Source organism: Podarcis raffonei, chromosome 1 (genome assembly GCF_027172205.1).
Source record: "Podarcis raffonei isolate rPodRaf1 chromosome 1, rPodRaf1.pri, whole genome shotgun sequence".
Lineage (NCBI taxonomy): Eukaryota > Metazoa > Chordata > Lepidosauria > Squamata > Lacertidae > Podarcis > Podarcis raffonei.
In genome coordinates this window covers 43,760,294-43,778,282 of record NC_070602.1, presented here as the reverse complement: position 1 = coordinate 43,778,282, position 17,989 = coordinate 43,760,294, and the positions used below count along the sequence as shown (strand labels likewise).

At 42.7% G+C, this 17,989-nt stretch overlaps 1 protein-coding gene and 1 long non-coding RNA gene across 3 annotated transcripts in view; one reads left to right on the top strand and one right to left on the bottom strand.

The window, feature by feature from the left end:
- The window catches only part of LOC128411174 (uncharacterized), a 165,888-nt gene that overhangs the window by 19,445 nt on the left and 128,454 nt on the right, over positions 1-17,989 (top strand). The window lies entirely within an intron of this gene.
- The window catches only part of TYRO3 (TYRO3 protein tyrosine kinase), a 60,434-nt gene that overhangs the window by 9,620 nt on the left and 32,825 nt on the right, over positions 1-17,989 (bottom strand). For both annotated transcript variants that reach the window (XM_053383226.1, XM_053383234.1), the window contains exons 7-15: positions 13,791-13,965; positions 13,182-13,324; positions 10,561-10,705; positions 6,047-6,176; positions 4,832-4,929; positions 3,185-3,280; positions 2,217-2,297; positions 1,415-1,507; positions 377-498 (exon numbers count right to left, since the gene is read on the bottom strand). In XM_053383226.1, coding sequence (XP_053239201.1) covers positions 377-498; positions 1,415-1,507; positions 2,217-2,297; positions 3,185-3,280; positions 4,832-4,929; positions 6,047-6,176; positions 10,561-10,705; positions 13,182-13,324; positions 13,791-13,965 — 1,083 coding nt within the window. The remainder of the gene's footprint in view (positions 1-376; positions 499-1,414; positions 1,508-2,216; positions 2,298-3,184; positions 3,281-4,831; positions 4,930-6,046; positions 6,177-10,560; positions 10,706-13,181; positions 13,325-13,790; positions 13,966-17,989) is intronic.

The window sequence follows — 17,989 nt, the reverse complement described above, 5'->3', positions numbered from 1 at the left end:
CAACTAATAAAGCAGAATGGTGTACAGACAGCCTAGTATAAGGCCACAACTAATGCACTGTTACCTCATCCATTGCATTTAATAAATGTTGCAGAACACAACTGCAAACACACACACACACACACACACACACACAAATGCACACACCAGTCTGGAGGTGCCCTGGATGAGCTTTACATGTTTATATGCTGAGCAATGAACAAAGCTTGTAATTTGTCTTCAACTGACAGCAAAAAGTAGAATGCCTGAACTTAATGTAGGGTATAATAGGTCTGCCCCAATACAAGAAGATGCTTAGTGTACATTCAACAAATAAAGATGTGTGACTTTCCAATTAATTCTCCTTTGAGAGATTTGGTACGAGAGAGAATCTTACAAAAGGGTTTTCTCCAATCCGGGACATCAGTAGAAAAGAGTGAAGGTCTCCATGCTTCATGAACGGAAGGATAACCATTGGGATTGGAAGCCGGCCTTTAGGCCGATTGCGCAAGCTGACTCCTGATACGAGAGAAGAAAAAAGCAACTAGCAACTATAGTCATCCCTGATCACCTGCCCAAGCCTATTGCCTTCCAGATGTTTTGGACTACAGCATCTATCGTCCCTGACCATTGGCCTACTAAGTGGGGCTGGTGCAAGTTTCAGTCCAAAACATCTGGAGGGCACCGGATTGTACTCCTTTGTTCATAATCTGCTAAAAATATATTGCTATTTTTTCTGGAGGGCTGAATGTCTAAATCTTTGGTCTGATCCAGCCCCTGCGTTCAGTGATATCTATTTTTATTTACTACACAAGAATGTGTAAGCATTAAGGCGTTTCCAGATGTTGTTCATTCTCCTCTAAGGAGTTATCAGAAAAAGCTCTGCGCTTCACAGTGTCATATAGTATAAATCCCAAAAAGGGCTTTTTTCTTCCTTCCCTTGAACCCAGGAACACCCCATTTAACGCAACATGATAGTGTGTGCTCCGAGGTCCCATTTCTTAACCTGCTCACCTAATGCATCTCTGTCTGATATATAATGTATGATATATAATGTTTATTTGTTGGCGAAATGAGTGTCGGGGAAGAGAAGCAGTGTACTGTTACGAGCATTTGGAATGCGAGAGCATGTAAGTTCTCAGAGAATTTATACTGTATCAAAACAGGGCAGTACATGACTTTACTGCTGCCATCTCCCAGTTTAGCACTGCCTGCTTTACAGCTAGCAATGGCTAGCATGGTGAGGTGGTGCCACAGAGCCACTCTCCCGCCACTTGCATGACTGTTGCTAATTGGGATGGTGCAAGGGCAGTGTGCCCACGCCCTGCTGCCCTTGCTGCTGGTAAGTGGCCGTGACACCAGTGTCAGGAACTGCTGCGTACAGGAGCTGTGAAATACGCTTTCGGTGCTAAATACGAGATGCAAAAGAGCTCACCAATCAGTTTAGTAACGTGTGGATGGTCAAACTCTTTCATGCAGGCAGCTTCCCTCAGGAATTCCTCGATGTCATTTGAGGTGAAGATATCCGCTACAATAAAAGAAAAGATTGCTGAGGTTTCCTTTTGAACTAGGTGGGGGTAACTTCCAAGGAAATAAGCAGAAAAGTTAGAGCTCCTAGAAGCATTGGCCACCCTTTATTAAACGTTTCCACTGAGAAGCATACAGACACATTTTATATACCTATTTAACAAGATTCATATAATGTAGTAGGACAAAAGAGCTCTAACTGGGTTTACAAGACTGTCTAAAATATTTATATAGAATACCATTTTTTTAAAAAAACCTGTAGCCACATCCACCACATACATTTAAAACATTCTTATTCCACTTTAAGAGTCATGACTTACCTGCAAAGAATCCTAGGAAATGTAGTTCGTTAAGGGAATGGAGAGTTGTTAGGAGACCCTAAATGAACCACAGTTTCCAGGATTCTTGGGGGCAGGCAGCATTTTACCTGGAGATGCTGGGGATTGGGTTATTGTTATTGTTTTGTTTGTTATTTTGGTATGTATTTCTGCGGTTTAATATTGTAATCTACCCTGTGATCCTTGGATGAAGGGAGGTATATGAATTTGATAAATATTAAAATAAGATAAAAATTGAATCCGGCACCTTTTGTATGCAAAACACGTGCTCTACTACTAAACTATGGACCCTTCCAAGGATCACAGGCATAGTAAGATGTGTAGTGACATTGAGGCACTGGGAACATTTCAGGGACCCTAGATATTACTCACCTTTGAGCATTTTCACCGCAACCTTCTGGAGAGAGCCATCAGGCAGCTTCAACTGACCCTCTCTTACAGACCCAAATTCCCCTAATAAGGATCACAAGAAGAAAACAAGGTAACATTAAGCACAGTGCAACTGATTTTTAATCCAAGGGGCCATTAAGGATGGAGTGGTTAGGTAGAGGGTCAATGAAACACCTGCTGGAATGATTTTCAAAGATGTAAGTGGGCAATATCACACTGAAATTCAAATCTTCTTTCTTTCTTTCTTTCTTTCTTTCTTTCTTTCTCTCTCTCTCTCTCTCTCTCTCTTTTCTGGAAATATAGACAATTAAGAGCCAGCGGGAACTTAGGGCATAATTCAACCAAAGTCAGCCAAAATCAATGGAAGTTAGAAGAGCTCAGTTTTGGCTGCATTGTGCCTCTGGTTCTTTACCAGGCAATGAAATACTGAATGGTGGACAAGGACATGGTGGACAAGCAGTAAGCTAGAGCAGTCATCTCCTTTAAACCTTTCTTCAACTTTAGCCCTGGCTCTTATTGCTTTCCCCTTTTCCCCTAACAACCTTTCTGCTCTCTGTTTACCTCCCGTTCATCTCCTTCTTTTTCATATATTTTACAAAGTACTCTCTACCTTTTCCTTTGCGGAATCTCTTCCCTTATTTAACTTCTCAAGTTCCCAGGGTACCTCAAACTGCCAACCATAGCTCTACACTGCTTTTATTGGGCAGACTAAAGGATATACAGAATTATTGTTAAGACCCAGATAAAAGACAGCTTCTAGCCACATTGGGATTAATCCCAATAATGCAAGGGTGCAGGAAATGTGGTCCTCCAGAGGTTGTTGGGCTACACCTCTCATCATCCAAGGCCCATTGGGCAAGCCTGCTAGGACTGATGAAAGTTGGGAGTACAACAATATATGGATGGCCACGAGTTCCCCAACCCTGGTCCAGGCTCTGGTTCACACTCACCTTTGCCTAGCATTCTTCCTAGAGTAAACTGTTGCTCCTGGATCAGGACATCTTTCAGTTTGGTCTTCAAGTCATCACTGATACCTATACTGTCCACTGGAGAAACAAGAGAGATAGAAAAAGGGGCATGTAAGCACAGAATCTCAGTAAACCTAACTGTTGCTATTCCCTAGAATCACGAGGTTTCCAAAGACACCGACTTTGAAAGATGCTCAGCCTTTCTACTCAGAGAGGATGTTCCTCTCCGGTACTGGGATGGGGAACCTGTGGTCCTCCATATGTTGTTGGACTCAAATTCCCACCAGCCTCAGCCAACATGACTACAGGATAGTAATAATGAAAGCTGAAGTCCAGTTAACATCTGGTTTCCCGCCTCTGGGCTACTTGTATGTTCACGATTGCTGCGACAGCAATTCCCTTTTCTAATCTTATGAAATACGAGATGCTTCAAACTTCCAGATTTATTTCCTTGCTTTGCACCACCGCCCAGTGCTAAAGTTTCAGAGAATTTCTCTTAAACAGCTAACAGGAAATAAGAACAGTTTAAGCAGCAAAAATGAATCAGACTTGCACGAGTCCGTTTGACAGACGGCCAATTGAGAAGCAAACTGTGGGTGATAAATCACAGCTGTTTGGAAACCATTAGATCTTTGAAGTTGTGGATTATCTGAACTTTCACTTGAGGTATATTATAAAAGCTATTTTGTTCACTTAAGGTTTAAATTCCATATCTAGGTCATGTCTAAGGGATGTCTAAGTGGCTAACAAAAAATAAAACCAGTTAATACACTTTAAATGCTATATCAGCAGCAACCAAACCAAGATAAACTCAAGTAACATTAATTAAATGTCTGTATGAATAAGAAATGTTAATCAGTCTCCAAAAAGTGGCAAAAGAAGACCTCGGAAGCTTACTCATATAAGGTATTTCACAACATGGCTACCAAAACTAAAAAGTTGATGGTCCTTGAAGCCAGTCCTATATGCAACAGACCATGGTAATTAAAGCAGAGTTGCCCCCATTTATCTTGGATGTTGGGAAACTTATGAGAGACGAGGCTTCTTAGTATTGCAGTACAGTACATCTTGATAACTTAAACAATTTGTGAAATCTAGGGCCACAATTATATGCGTGTTTATTTGGAGGTTAGCCGCACTGAAATCAATGAGACATGAAACTCAATCCTAGCCACACTTACTTGGAAGTAAGGCCCATTTTGGTCAATAGGGCTTACTCCCTAGTTAATGTGCATAGGATTGTCATTTTGTTTCTAAACCATAGTTCGGATTAGGCTAGAGAAGGAAAATATTCCCTTGCCTCCATCTCAATCCAGCAATGTATGATTTGCCTGCTGAAGAAGTCAATATACAAATTGCAGAGTTAGATAGGGGATTTTGACTATAATATCTTGGTGGATTTCAAAGTTACATCTGAGGCAAGATGAGTCTTTTGTCAAAGTCTGTCAGTGAGATCACTGTGTTCCTTTCTTAGTGCCTGCATGAGGAACGTTTAGTGTCTGACAGAAATAATGAGAAATTTTTGCATGGAGTAGCAGGGGAGAAAATAGCAGTTTGCCCTGAGAGCCTTGGAAACTCATCGGATCAATGGGATCTGTAGTAAAGAATCACTCAGAACATTTTACCTACATGTTGCCTCAATAAGCTCTGGGCCTTCTCTGTTGAAAGATCTCACCGCTCTGAAATGGACGACTGGATCCCCTCCCACCACACTGCCAAAGGCATGACTAAAAGAAGCAAAAAGAAGCAAAATGAAAATCTCATTACCGAACTATCACTGGAGTGCTACAAAGGTGCATTGTTGTTCCACATACATATACAATAGCTTAGAAACTCTCTGAATTTCCAACCATTTCATCTTAGTGTTGCTGTGCAAAAGGTCTGAGCTCCTTGGTCTTCAGGAATGAAGAGGAGCATGGGAACAATATCCACCCCAGCAATAAAGGAAGCTGCTTTATACTGAATACCAGGCCATTGGTACACTGTACTCAGTATTGTCTACAATGACTAACTGACAGCACCTCTTCATGGTTTCAGACTGGAGCAGGCTTCCTCAACCTCGGCCCTCCAGATGTTTTTGGCCTACAACTCCCATGATCCCTAGCTAGCAGGACCAGTGGTCAGGGATGATGGGAATTGTAGTCTCAAAACATCTGGAGGGCTGAGGTAGCCTGGACTGGAGCCTTCCCAGCCAGGTCTGGAGATGCTGGAGATTGAGCTTGCATGCAAAACAGATGCTCTACCACTGAATTATAATTACATACAGAGTTCTGTGAGCTGTGTTTCTTTATCTCTCTGTATTCCTTTGCGTGGTGTTCTACCACTGAGCTACAGCAAGAAACTCTGGGCCTACTGAAGCACCCACAATGCTGCTCGTTCTTGTCCAGGTTGCCAGTACAGCTCCCTCTCTTCCCCTTATTCCTCCTCCCTCTACTGTCTCTAACAGCAAACAGTAGCATGACCAGAGGAGAGCAAGCTATATTGGCCAGCTGTGATGCATTATCAGGCCAATGATGGGTAGCCATGTCCCTCCAGATGTTGCTAGACTGCAATGCCCATCATCCTTGACAACTGGCCATGCTGGCTGGGACTGATGGGATTTGGAGACCAACAACATGGGGAGGACTGCAGGCTTCCTATCCTTGTGCTAGCCACTGCCACAGGCCATGGCACTTCCTTCTTGCCCTGTTCAGTTTTCCTGCTCTAAAAGCCAGCTCCACTTTGTAAATAGGAGAGGTTTCCCTCAATCTGACCTGGGTTGCTACATAGTTATGGGCAACCCTGTGATGCAATGTGGTTGCATTAATGCATCCAGATTAAGAGATGAAGATGACAAGAACTTGCCCAAAGCGAGTTTCTTTTCTTCTTTTCCGCAGCAGGATCAGTGCCAAGGCAACTGCTGTGACGAGTGCAGTAAGAATGCCTAATACTACAGGGACCCAGGATGTGCCATAGGGAGGTTGTCTCTGTCCTCCTGTGTACAAAAGAAATCCTCAGTGAGACAGTAGGAAATCACATTTAGAAAATTGCAACTCAAAGTAATCCATCTTAAAATGGGCATGTTCCACAGTGTAAGTACTCAAACATCAGAAGCAGACACATCTGCCATGTCCCAAAGAACCTGAAAAAGATGTTACAGCAATAGAGTGTACCTTGTTGTGACAGGACATCCCAGCATTTGAGTGGCAGCCACCAACCATCTTCAAAACCTAACTACAAATTCCAGGTTTGGTGAGCATATTCTGAAGATCAATGGGCTCCTTTGCGAGGAAGGGCAGGATATACACTTAGTAAATAAATAAAAATAACTAAGAGCTGAAACTCGTTGCCCAAAGCCTCAACAGAATCTGATGAAGAGTTTACCTTATCCTTGCTGGGCCAGGATAAGGTTGCTACAAAATTCCAGCAAAATATAAAAGCAAGAATGACAGAATTTACATGAGTGTAGGGATGGAGGGTCCAGGGATTGCACAATTTTTTGGGAAGCGTCTACTGTGGTCTGTGAAAGCAGCACTCAAGTAGTCGCTACTGAACTTGCTTTCAATCCCAGATGCAATTGCAGCAGCCTTTTAGGATTGACCTTTAGCTATTGAAGAGAACAAGGAAATCTTAGCAGAACAAGGAACTTGTAGCAGGAATAATCTGCATACGAGCTGCCCAGGGCATAGGAAATTTCCTGTTAAAATGTGTTGTATCAGCAAAAGAGAGGGAAACTTCCCCCCTCATTTTTTGTGTATGGAGTGTTTTTCGGTTGTGGCACACAGTATTATGCAGATATTTTGGAGTGCTGTAATATAACTTATTCGTCCCCCCTCCCATTCTCTTACCCTAAGGCTGTGCAAGATAACATCCCCAGAGGCCTTCTGAATATCAGCATAAAGAAAGTGGGGGAAATTAGATTATGAAATCCGCCAATTTGTAAGCATCCCAATTTAGACTAAAGCTATAAAAGCCCTAGACATGTGATGATGAGGAAAAACTGAGCAATGCTTGTTCTTTGCCAGTCCATTTTTATTGGCTAATATACAATCTTACTAAAACTCTATCTGTAGACAGGAAAATCCATTTAGCCTCCTCAGATGCATGGATACCTGACACCATTCCACTCAGATGTCCATATCCTTAATACTGTTCCTAGCCATATTCAGCCTCACTCTTCTCCACCCCATGCTTTTCTCATAAGAGATGCTTCTATTCACCTTTCTATTTTGTACACCTTCATGTTGATACCAGAACATTTGGGCTGTACTCTATTCTCCCTTGATTTGCTGCAATCTATTCCCTTTCCACTTACACATCTGATTTTGTGCCCTTTAAATTCCAGCAACTTTCACCTCCAGAATCACTCTAGAAAAGCTAGGAGTGGGTGGTATATTACTGCTGGGTGGTCTTTGGTCAGCCCCCTTCTCCCCCCCCCCAAAACCTTGCAAAATTTGCTGCAATTGATCCCAAAAACATTTAAGATTGTGCAACCAGCAGATGGCAATTGAGAGAGATTGACCACACTTGCACACACAAACAAAGAACACATAATAAAATTGCACTTAAAATACAGACAGTGGTTTTTATTTTAAAAATTTAAATTGTGGGGCAACATTTTTCACTAGGAAATGCTGGAGTAAGGTGGAATTCTATCTCAGCAATGAAGAAGCAGACAAGTACCATCACTACTGTGCTTAGTGTGGAAGGTACACACCCACAACACCAGGAGGAGAAATTGGTATTTCTGATTTTTTGTTTTGTTTTGCAAAAATGGGAGGTTCGCCACCAGGAATGCACCTGTGGTGCTGGCACCAGGAACAAATGGTCTTCATTCTCTGGTCTGCTATATAGGGAGGCAGGGAGTCTCTAGCCCTTGCCCTGGAACCATGCTTGCTAAAAAGAACAACAGGAAAATGTCCACTAGCTCAATATTGAACCTAACCCAAAAAAGCTCTCAATTTCCAAACTACATTAAATTTCCATTTCCTACATTAAAAATGTTTACTTCACACATTACATGCTACTTTAAACCCACAAGTTTTGTGTGTTGGTTTAAAGTCCAAATTAGATACAAAAACTTGCATTTAGCATCACTTGCAGAAGCACCCAAGGGCCAGGCGCATGTCATCACCTTTGGAAGTATTCCCATGTGGATTGGGGCTGTTGCATTGTGAGAACCCACATCTCTACCCCATGTTCTTGGTGGCTATTGCTAGGGGGCAGGCATGAAAGCTCCCTATTTATTCTTCTTCTTCCAAAGTTAAAATGTCTCCAGTGTTCCTGTGGAAATCACAGCACGCTCCTTCAACTGGGACGGGGCAAAGGCAGCCAAATGCAGTGCCTTCAAACAGACTGGGCACATCGCCATTCAGAAAAAGGCCCTTCTGATGCATTAAGAACATGATTGGCATGAAGTAAATGACACAATAGGACAGTGCCGGTAGTAGTGATAGCCACAGGTGGCACTAGAAGGGGGCAGGGGAGACAAGTGCCCCATGAACAGGGAGCTGCCCCCATTTGCCTCCCCACTGCTAGACTCCGCCATTTAAAATATACTGTTATTTTTCTTTCAGCAATCTTAACATGTGGGACACAACTCACCCACCTAAAAATATACCTTGCCCCTCCTGTGCCACACATACACCTAGTTGTTTTCTGTTGCTGACACTGATGAGAGCAACAGAAAGAGTCTACCAGACCCTTCCCACAGCACTGAAGGAACAGCGCGCAAGGCTGAGGGTGCAGGCTGAGGGTGCTTCAAATAAGAATGCGCTTGGTTTCCTCAAACAGCACCATTAAATCTTTTTATAAGCTTCCCCACCCGTATGCTAACAAGCTGCCCCAGATATTTCACACGCAGTGGGAACTGGAAATGCCTATTCAGTACCAGCTAGTTAATTCTAGAAAGTAAGCAATTTTTATTTTCCACCAGGCTCAAGCGTAGAACAAAGTTTCATTATTTTTACAGATCTATAGTGTTGGTGTGTCAGCATTTCCGTAATGAAGCTTTATTTTCAAGCGTTTATAAGCTCAGCAACATACTGTGTTAGGTGTGGCTGTGGTTGGGACACAAACAAGCCTCAGGCTGAGGGAGAGGGAGAGAGAATGTGTTTTAAGTCCACTGAAATAATTGGACTTGAGAGCGCCTAACTTTGTATAAGATTGTTGCCTTCATCTACAATCTCTCAGCCCTGTTTTGACATCAGTCACATTTTCAAACCTGTGGAAGATGTTTATTTGTATTGTTTCGCTCTCTGCTATGAAGAAGAACCATAATTAGCAAAGGAAGAAAGGGTGGTTTTAAGACTAAAAAAAACCCCTGAGGGGTGTCTATGTATTTAAAGGTCTGTGAGGAAAAAAGGAACAACAATTTTGGGTAGGGATGGGGGAGGAAGCAGCACAGTGAACCCTGAGAGGGGGGAAAGTGCAATGTGGTACAAGATTTCCCAAGCTCCTTCCTCACTGCTGAATGTGCCATCCATGCACAGTGCACAGATAAGTAGGGAATCAGTAACCGTCATGCACAGGATTAAGAGTTGCAGATTTGGAGTGCCCGGTGGTAGGGAACACACTTTGCTTGCACAAGACTCCAGGTTCACTCCCAGAATCTCCAGGCAGGGCTGGGAGATAATCCTTTCAGAAACCTTTTAAGAGCCATTGACAATCAGTGTCAACAACACTGAGCTAAATGGACTGGTGTAAGACCCATTTCCTATGTTTTCAAAGAGCTTCGGCCTGCTTCACACCTTATGGAATTATTACACACAAAGCACTTCTGTATAGGCATGTACAGTGCTTTTTTCTGGGGGGTACGCAGGGGTACGCATACCCCTAAACATTTTTTAATCTTTGTCCTTTTGTCCTTTTATTGTATTTATTTTTCCAGATTTGAACTATAAAATGGTGATTTTCTTGAGTCAAAATGAGAGTACCCCTAAACATTTTTTAAGAAAAAAAAGCACTGGGAATGTACATCCATCCATATATACACACTTTATTGTTCACAGTCAAATCCCCCACAATCCACAAACAGAACCTTCAGTGTATAGAAATTAACACAAAACCCAGGTGTAGAGGAACCTGTAAGGATTATGAGAACTAGATTTTTCAACGCACATGCACAGATTTTTTCAACTCAGTTGCAGCTGAGTTTGTTTCGCTTGGCTTTTGCTAGATTGCTCCACGTTGTTCCGCTTCGGTCTCATTCCGTTTAAAAATGCAACACATGCAGTTGTAAGTGCTGGGAAGAGCAGAGATAGAAAAACACGGTGGCAACCAGCAGCTCATTGCAAGCACAGTACTAACAGTGACGTAATATTTTCCTTGAGGAGAAGATGCAGTTATAAAAGAAGAAGCTTACAGCACATGCAACTCACCTATTAAATCTTCAGCTGTAAGCAGCAAGGGTTCACTCCAAGGCCCGCAGCCTGCTGAGTTGAGTACACACACCCTGATGGTAAGATCTCTTAAGGGATTCCACATAGTGAGGTTGGCTCTCGTCTCCTGCACAATCATTTCCCCCTGAAGCAAGCAAGCAAACCAAAACCCATTGGTGATCAGCACTCATCTGGCACTTGCTTACAATACCACACAAGGAAGCCGTAAGGCTCCCTGAATGCAGGTATACTTTTAGGCAACTCCACAATTTTCTGAACCCTGAGATTTCCCAAAACCAATTACAGTGGTACCTCTGGTTAAGTACTTAATTCGTTCCGGAGGTCCGTAATTAATCTGAAACTATTCTTAACCTGAAGCACCACTTTAGCTAATGGGGCCTCCTGCTGCTGCTGCGCCACCGGAGCACAATTTCTGTTCTCACCCTGAAGCAAAGTTCTTAACCTGAAGCACTATTTCTGGGTTAGCAGAGTCTGTAACCTGAAGCGTATGTAACCTGAAGTGTACGTAACCCGAGGTACCACTGTATACTAATATGTTGTGCCTGCATTGCTTTTTTTATTTTACTTTTATTAAAATTCCTAATAATCAATCCAAGCTTAGCTGCAGAGGTACAATAAATACTTGAAGAGATGTGGGATTGTAATCTCTCTCTCTTTTTTTCTTTGTCATATTGTAGTGCCTAGAAACTCTGTGACAGCCGCATTAGGAGAGGGGTGGGGGGTGGGGAGGAAATTCTCCACTCCTTAATGAGCATGTTGCACAAAATCAACCCCAGAACAGACTGCGGATAACATATGTTACCACCTTCCAGTTTGACACAAACCCATTCCTAAGACTTGCGCGTGGCTTTTTAGGATTCATTTCCAAGCTGTCAGTCTAGAACACAGGCAGCTAATATGGTGCTCTAATGATATTTATTATTCATCACTTTTCTATATTCCACTCTTCTTCCCAAAGGAGTCCAGGGCAGCAAACAAGAAGTGATAATGACAATAACAACATCTTTAAAACCATTCCAACGCAGATGCAGTCTGGGAAAGATCTCAACTTAAAATGCTTGTTGAAAGAGGAAGGTCTTCAGTAGGCCATGAAAAGACAACAGAAACGGAGCCAGTCAAATATCTAAGGGGAGGGAATGCCAGAGGGTGCTGCTGGACTACAACTCCCATCAGCCCCAGCTAGCATGGGCAATGGTCAGGGATGATGGGAACTGGAATCCAACAATACCTGGAGGATGCCAGGCTGACTACCCCTGGTCTAGAACCTTCCCTTAGCACTAAATTCAAACAGTTTCTCACTCTGAATTAATTTTATAATTTACTTTTATAATTGATGGTACAGTGGTACCTCGGGTTACATACGCTTCAGGTTACATACGCTTCAGGTTACAGACTTCGCTAAGCCAGAAATAGTGCTTCAGGTTAAGAACTTTGCTTCAGGATAAGAACAGAAATCATGCTCCAGCGGCGTGGCGGCAGCAGGAGGCCCCCATTAGCTAAAGTGGTGCTTCAGGTTAAGAACAGTTTCAGGTTAAGAACGGGCCTCCGGAAGGAATTAAGTACTTAACCCGAGGTACCACTGTAATTTGAGATACAGCTCAAGATATTGCCTGGCAAATCTGGAACAAGGAATAGTCTGTGACAAACAGAATATGATGAATTTTATTGATTCAGAATGTATGATTAGCCTTTATCAGCCTCCTCCTGATGAATCTACTATCCAAGTTGCTCTGCCTAACATAATTTTTACACATGACAAGACAGAGAAGCATCGTGTTCTACTGTTCCTGCCACAAGTGACAGAACGATTGTTAACTGTTGCATACTATGAAAAAAAAGTAGTCAAAAGTCTATTCTAACTGATATAGGTATTCCTTTCACATTACAGAGGGATACAGGCAAAAATCCATTTAAGCCTCACGTGTGAAAACATTGGCAGTAGGCTCAGATCAAAGAAAATTATTTTGCATAATTTGCATTAATGAACTTGTGGGATTCGTTGCCACCAGATGTGGTGATGACCATTAGCTTTGATGGCTTCTTCAAAGGATTAGACCCATTTGTGGAGGATAAGTCTATCACTGCCATGAGCCAACATAACAGAATTAAACTTCTGTTTTCAGGCATCTGAAGCTATGTACGCACTATACCTTTAAATTGTGCTGTTTTTCTAGAAAAAAAGGTGCCATAACTCACCATGAACACCTCCTTTTTTCTCTTATAATGGCAGTGGTACCCACAGGAACATTCCGGCTGAAAAAAAGTGCTGCCTTTAAAGCCTATTCAAAGCACATTCTTTCCCATAAAGAATTCTGGGTACTGTAGTTTGTTAAGGGCTGCTGGGAATTGCAATTCTGTGAAGGGTAAACTACAATGTCCAGAATTCTTTGAGAGAAAGAGTGTGTTACAAATCTAAATTTAAGTTATAGTGTGTACACAGCTTGAGTATATCAGATGACTAGGACAAACAACAACGGATGGTCCTCATTATCATGACCTGCTTGTGAGATCCCAGGGACGTTTGGCTGGCTCCGGTTAGAACAGAATTTGGACTATGCTCTGATCCAACAAGGCAATGTTTATGCTGCTCAGTCTGTTACCTGAGTGATGTTATCTTGACTCCACTCCAACCTGTATCCCAGGGCATTGTCCCTATGCATTTCTGGAGCCATTGTTTCCCATTCCAAAATCAGACAAGAATCTCTTTGGATAATGTGTACGTTTTGTGGAATACTGTTTGGTGCTGTAATGGAAAGAAAATCACAACATATATCCTGTTGTTAGAGAGAGAGACAGAACTCTCGGGGACAGAGAGGTATGGAACAGCCTTAGGGCAAAAAGCTATTTCATTTGCTAGTTCCCTTGCAAATTCACCAAAGGGACTCTTGAGGTCCTGGAACATCTAAGATTCTTTTTCTCTCCTGGAATAAGCTGTGAATACTGGGAAACTCCAGCATCACCTTTATACCTGCATAAATTAGGAACACCCTCACATGATTTGCCATGAGTAAACTACAGTCTAAGGCACAACAATAGCAAAAAATTGAAGCTGATGGCTGGTTGTTTGAATCAGCCATGTGAATTATATGGTCCTTGTATTTAGTTACTACAATGGGAGATGCGGTCAAGTTGTTCAATGGTTTTCTGCCCTAGAACTGCATAGCTTAATGGAAAAATGTTTCACTATTTCCATGAAACCATGTTCTTACCTAATCCCATGGTCTGAAAATAGACCCAGTCTGTAAAAGGGGAGCTGCCCAGTTCATTAGTGCACTGGACCCGAACACTATAATTGGTAGAGTGCTTTAATCCTGGAAAAGCCTGGGAAAAGGAGGGGACAGGGACAACTTCTGTGGAAACGTCATCTTCCTGTAGCTCAGCCACCTGTTGCAGAAGGGAGATAAAGCAGATATGAACACACAAGCCAAATACACTCTCATGGATTTAACATAAAGTGACTCATTTTTTTTATGCCATAAAACTTTAGGAGAGTTGCATCCAACAAGTAATACATTTCATATAATCTTGGCTTCAGAATGTTGATATGCAATGAATAATTCTTCAAAATGCTAGAGGCTGTAAGCAAACCATAAACTCTAGAATAACTTCTTGGCTGGGAGACACCTGCTTGGGCATGTGGGAACATTTTGTCCCATTTAGAGGGCATCCTCTATGGCCCAAGAGTTTGAAGATGGTTATCATCATCACCAACTGCAGCCCTCCAAAAAGCCCAAAGATACACTTTGTGAGCCTCATGGGCACAAAACAACTCCCAGCACTTGGCATTAAACTGGTCCCTTCCGCCTCCCCCCCCCTTTTTTTCTTCTTCTAATTGAAGCAAGACTTCAATCAACTGCACAAATGGGAAAGCAATAAACTCCATCTGTCCAGCAATGGTATGATAGACTCTGGGAACTGCTCATTATCAACAAAACTGTCTTACAAACCAAGGATACAGAAGAAGGAAGACTATAAATGAGCTACATTTTGAAGTGACAGTTCAACAAAAAATAAATAAGCGTTCAACAAAATCCTTCAAGGCTTGCAGTTATGTGCATTTCTAGAGGAACTTAATTGTTCGCCCTGATATAGCCCTCTGAATCTGGATTTGGCTTTGTGTGCTCAGTTAGCAGAAGGAAATACTCCTCCCATCTAACACTATTATCTTTTGCTGTTTATCTAATAAGATGCAATTTGTAGCTGTGTTCTCCCACACAGGATAATGGGGGGTTTGGATCTTGGTTCCTTTTAATTTGACTTAGAACTTTTGTATGCCTATTTTTTTAAAAACACACACACCTGCACACTGAACTGTAGAGAGAATCTTAATCATTTTAAAAACTATTGTTTGAAAGTGATATGATAGAATTATTGTTTTCCCTGATGTATGGCAAGGGTAGCTGGCACGGCACCCTCCAGTTCAGATAACAACTCCCATAAGCCCAGTCCAACAACATGTGGAGGGCACTACATTAATCATGTAGTCACATTTGTTTTGTCCCATTGCCAGCTTTGGTCAAACATACAGTGTGGGTCTGTGAAGCTATAAAACCTGTTAACAACAAACAGTGGGGTGGTGTTCCTGTGTGGGCATGACATAAGGAACTGTTACTTGTGTCCAGCGCTACCAACAATGTTTTTTTTTCTTCAGGTACTCAAGGGTATGAAGAACAGACACATTTCCCACCCAGATGTTAAAAGTGTGGGTACCACTTTTTGGCTTAAAAAACAGTAACATTGCTTACAAGAATGACAAACATTCTGTCAACTAGAGGCAGGTAGAAATATGGGTCAGTGGACAAAGGTGCCTGTAAATAAAAATCTGAGCTGAGAGGTACTCAACATTTTGCCGTTCCCAAGGCCCTATAACTGAGGGTGGCTGTCATGTTAAGCCTGACTGGAGAGCGAAATCCCTGTTTCTTTTTCCCTTCCAGCATAGGACAGAAAAGCCTGGGAAGCTTAGGAAAATGAGGCTGCCTGAGGAGGTTGAAATCTGAGCTGCTCTCGCTTTGTTCTGCCCCCCCCCCCACTTCACCGGTTGCAAAGAAAAGAAAAGAAAAAGAGAAATAGGAAGGTTGGGGGAGGGACTCAGAAGCCAGGCAGATTAGCATTGTACAGTGACTGGTGGACGTGCAAACCAGGAAGAATAGGCTGTACTCGGCGGGGCAAGCGGGGCATTCCAATGCACAGGAGGAAATTCATTCTAATCTGTCAAGACAGAGCCTCTCTAGCAGAGCGGCAGCAGCAGAAATGGTGCAAGAAAGAAGAGCAAAGCCACTGTGTGCAGAGAGTCACGACTCATGTCATCATCGCCATCTCAATGGGTTCTTTTATTTCACGAAATAAGTATGCACAAGCTCCTTCCGCAACCCTGCCGAAGCAGAAGGAAGCTGGATCACCTCAGCCGCTTGCCTTGGGCTTTTGTTAATTCCCTTCCAAGTCAGAGTGCTGACAATGGTGGCAGTGCAGGGAACCCACTCTCTGACGCAATAAGATCGTGCTGTTTTTAACTGTTCATGTCTTTTAAGGATGAACTGAATGTTGTTGGGACTGCTGTCATGATGAGCTGGGCCCAGAGCCTGGGATCCAGAGATGTCCTGTGCACAGGTGCCCCATATGCAGAAGAAGAAAAGAGTTGGACCATCGCCCTAGGCCGTAAAGGGTTTCCAGGTATCTGGATGATTCTGTGCCCCCAAGCTTTCCTCAGCAAGAAGGGTGTCAGGATCCCACCATTGGACCCCACAGAGAACCCCAGTGCAACAGTTATAGACACACATTAGGACCTGGGAGAACCGAACAAGTCCCAAACGAACGTCTTGCTTGTGCTTCCAATAATCTATCTGTGTCCTGCCCTGGTCACTGATTCTCCCTCTCTGCCACCTGGGCTCCAAGAGCAAAAGCTGCAACAGACACAGTGGGAATCTCAGAGTTGGCATGAAAGGTGCCCGGGTGCCCAAGTGTCACCTTGGGAGCAAAGATCAATTCAGGAAAAGCAAGAAGACTTAGCTGTGAACAATGATCCAGTAGATTAATCTTAGAAGGAGAAGGAGGAATTTGCAGTGAAGATACAAGCCTCTCAATCTCCTCTGGAGCCTTGCTGGGTTAACAGTTCTTTCTGAACTCCTTTGTGCTCACTTAAAAAGTTCCAGAACTCCTTGGTTTCTGCTTCCGCACTAGGTGCCGACTATGGGGCAAAGAACTAGTCTGGGACTCTGCCTGGGCAAGAGTGATCTTTATTGGCTCTGGCTGGTAGTTCTTGCTTGACAACTGTGCCTATGACTAATCTCTGACAACAGCACACCAGAGAACAGCGTGAATTGGTTCACTCGGAAGATCAATTAAATGGACCAACTTGACATGATGAGAGAAAACGTGAGTTAAACGGAGCTGGCCTTACTAAAGCGGTTGCGTAATTGCTTCACCACGTGTTCAGTCTGCAGTTTAAGCCTTACTTACTGTGTGATCTCCCCAGCACCCATTGTTCAGCGGTTGCAGTGGCACTGCAAATGTAGGGCGAGTTGCCAACCAAGCACTTGTCGAGCAAGCATAAAACTACCTTACTTGCTGGACAATGCACAGAATCCACTCAGCTCACATTCTAAACACCGAAATTCAGTCACAGAATCAAAGAATTGTAGAGTTGGAAGGGATCCTGAGGATCATCTTGTTCAACCCCCTGCAATGCAGGAATATGCAGGTGTGCATTTGTTTCAAACTGCTGTGCAACCCGCAATAAAGTACCAATCAATGAACTGCCATTTAGGCTTGCATATTGCCAACTCAAAAATATGTAAAGTCACCTCCAGAATGTCAGACAGGAGGGATTCAAGCACATACTGGAAATTTAAAAGTGCAACAGATCCACTAAAACAAACAAACAAACAAACAAACAAACAAACAAACAAACAAACACACTTTTCACATGAAGAAGAAATCCACTGAAAAGTTTGGGATGAACTAATGATTAATGGGAAGATGTACAAACACTGGTCAGTAAAATCAGAATGAATGCTCATTGTTGCATACCTGCAAACCTATCACAAGAGATGCCCAAAAAAGATCAGCCACAGGTTTCACATAAGCTTTATGCAAGAAAATCTAGATGAATACTCAATAAATAGGTTATCTGGAGGAGCTGTAAGTTACATCAGAAATTAAGACTTCTCTGGGCACTAAAGCTGAGGCACGTGGTACCACAGGTTTAGTCTCATGCCAGCACTGAACACTGGGGAAGGACTACGTAAAATATGTATAGTATCAATATAGGGAACAATAACAACAACAATTTTATTATTTATACCCCATCCATTTGGCTAGGTTTCCCCAGTCACTCTGGGTGGCTTACACCTTAAATAAAAAATTGTAAAACACCAGAGGCAGAGATTACATATACTTTATTAGTCATTGG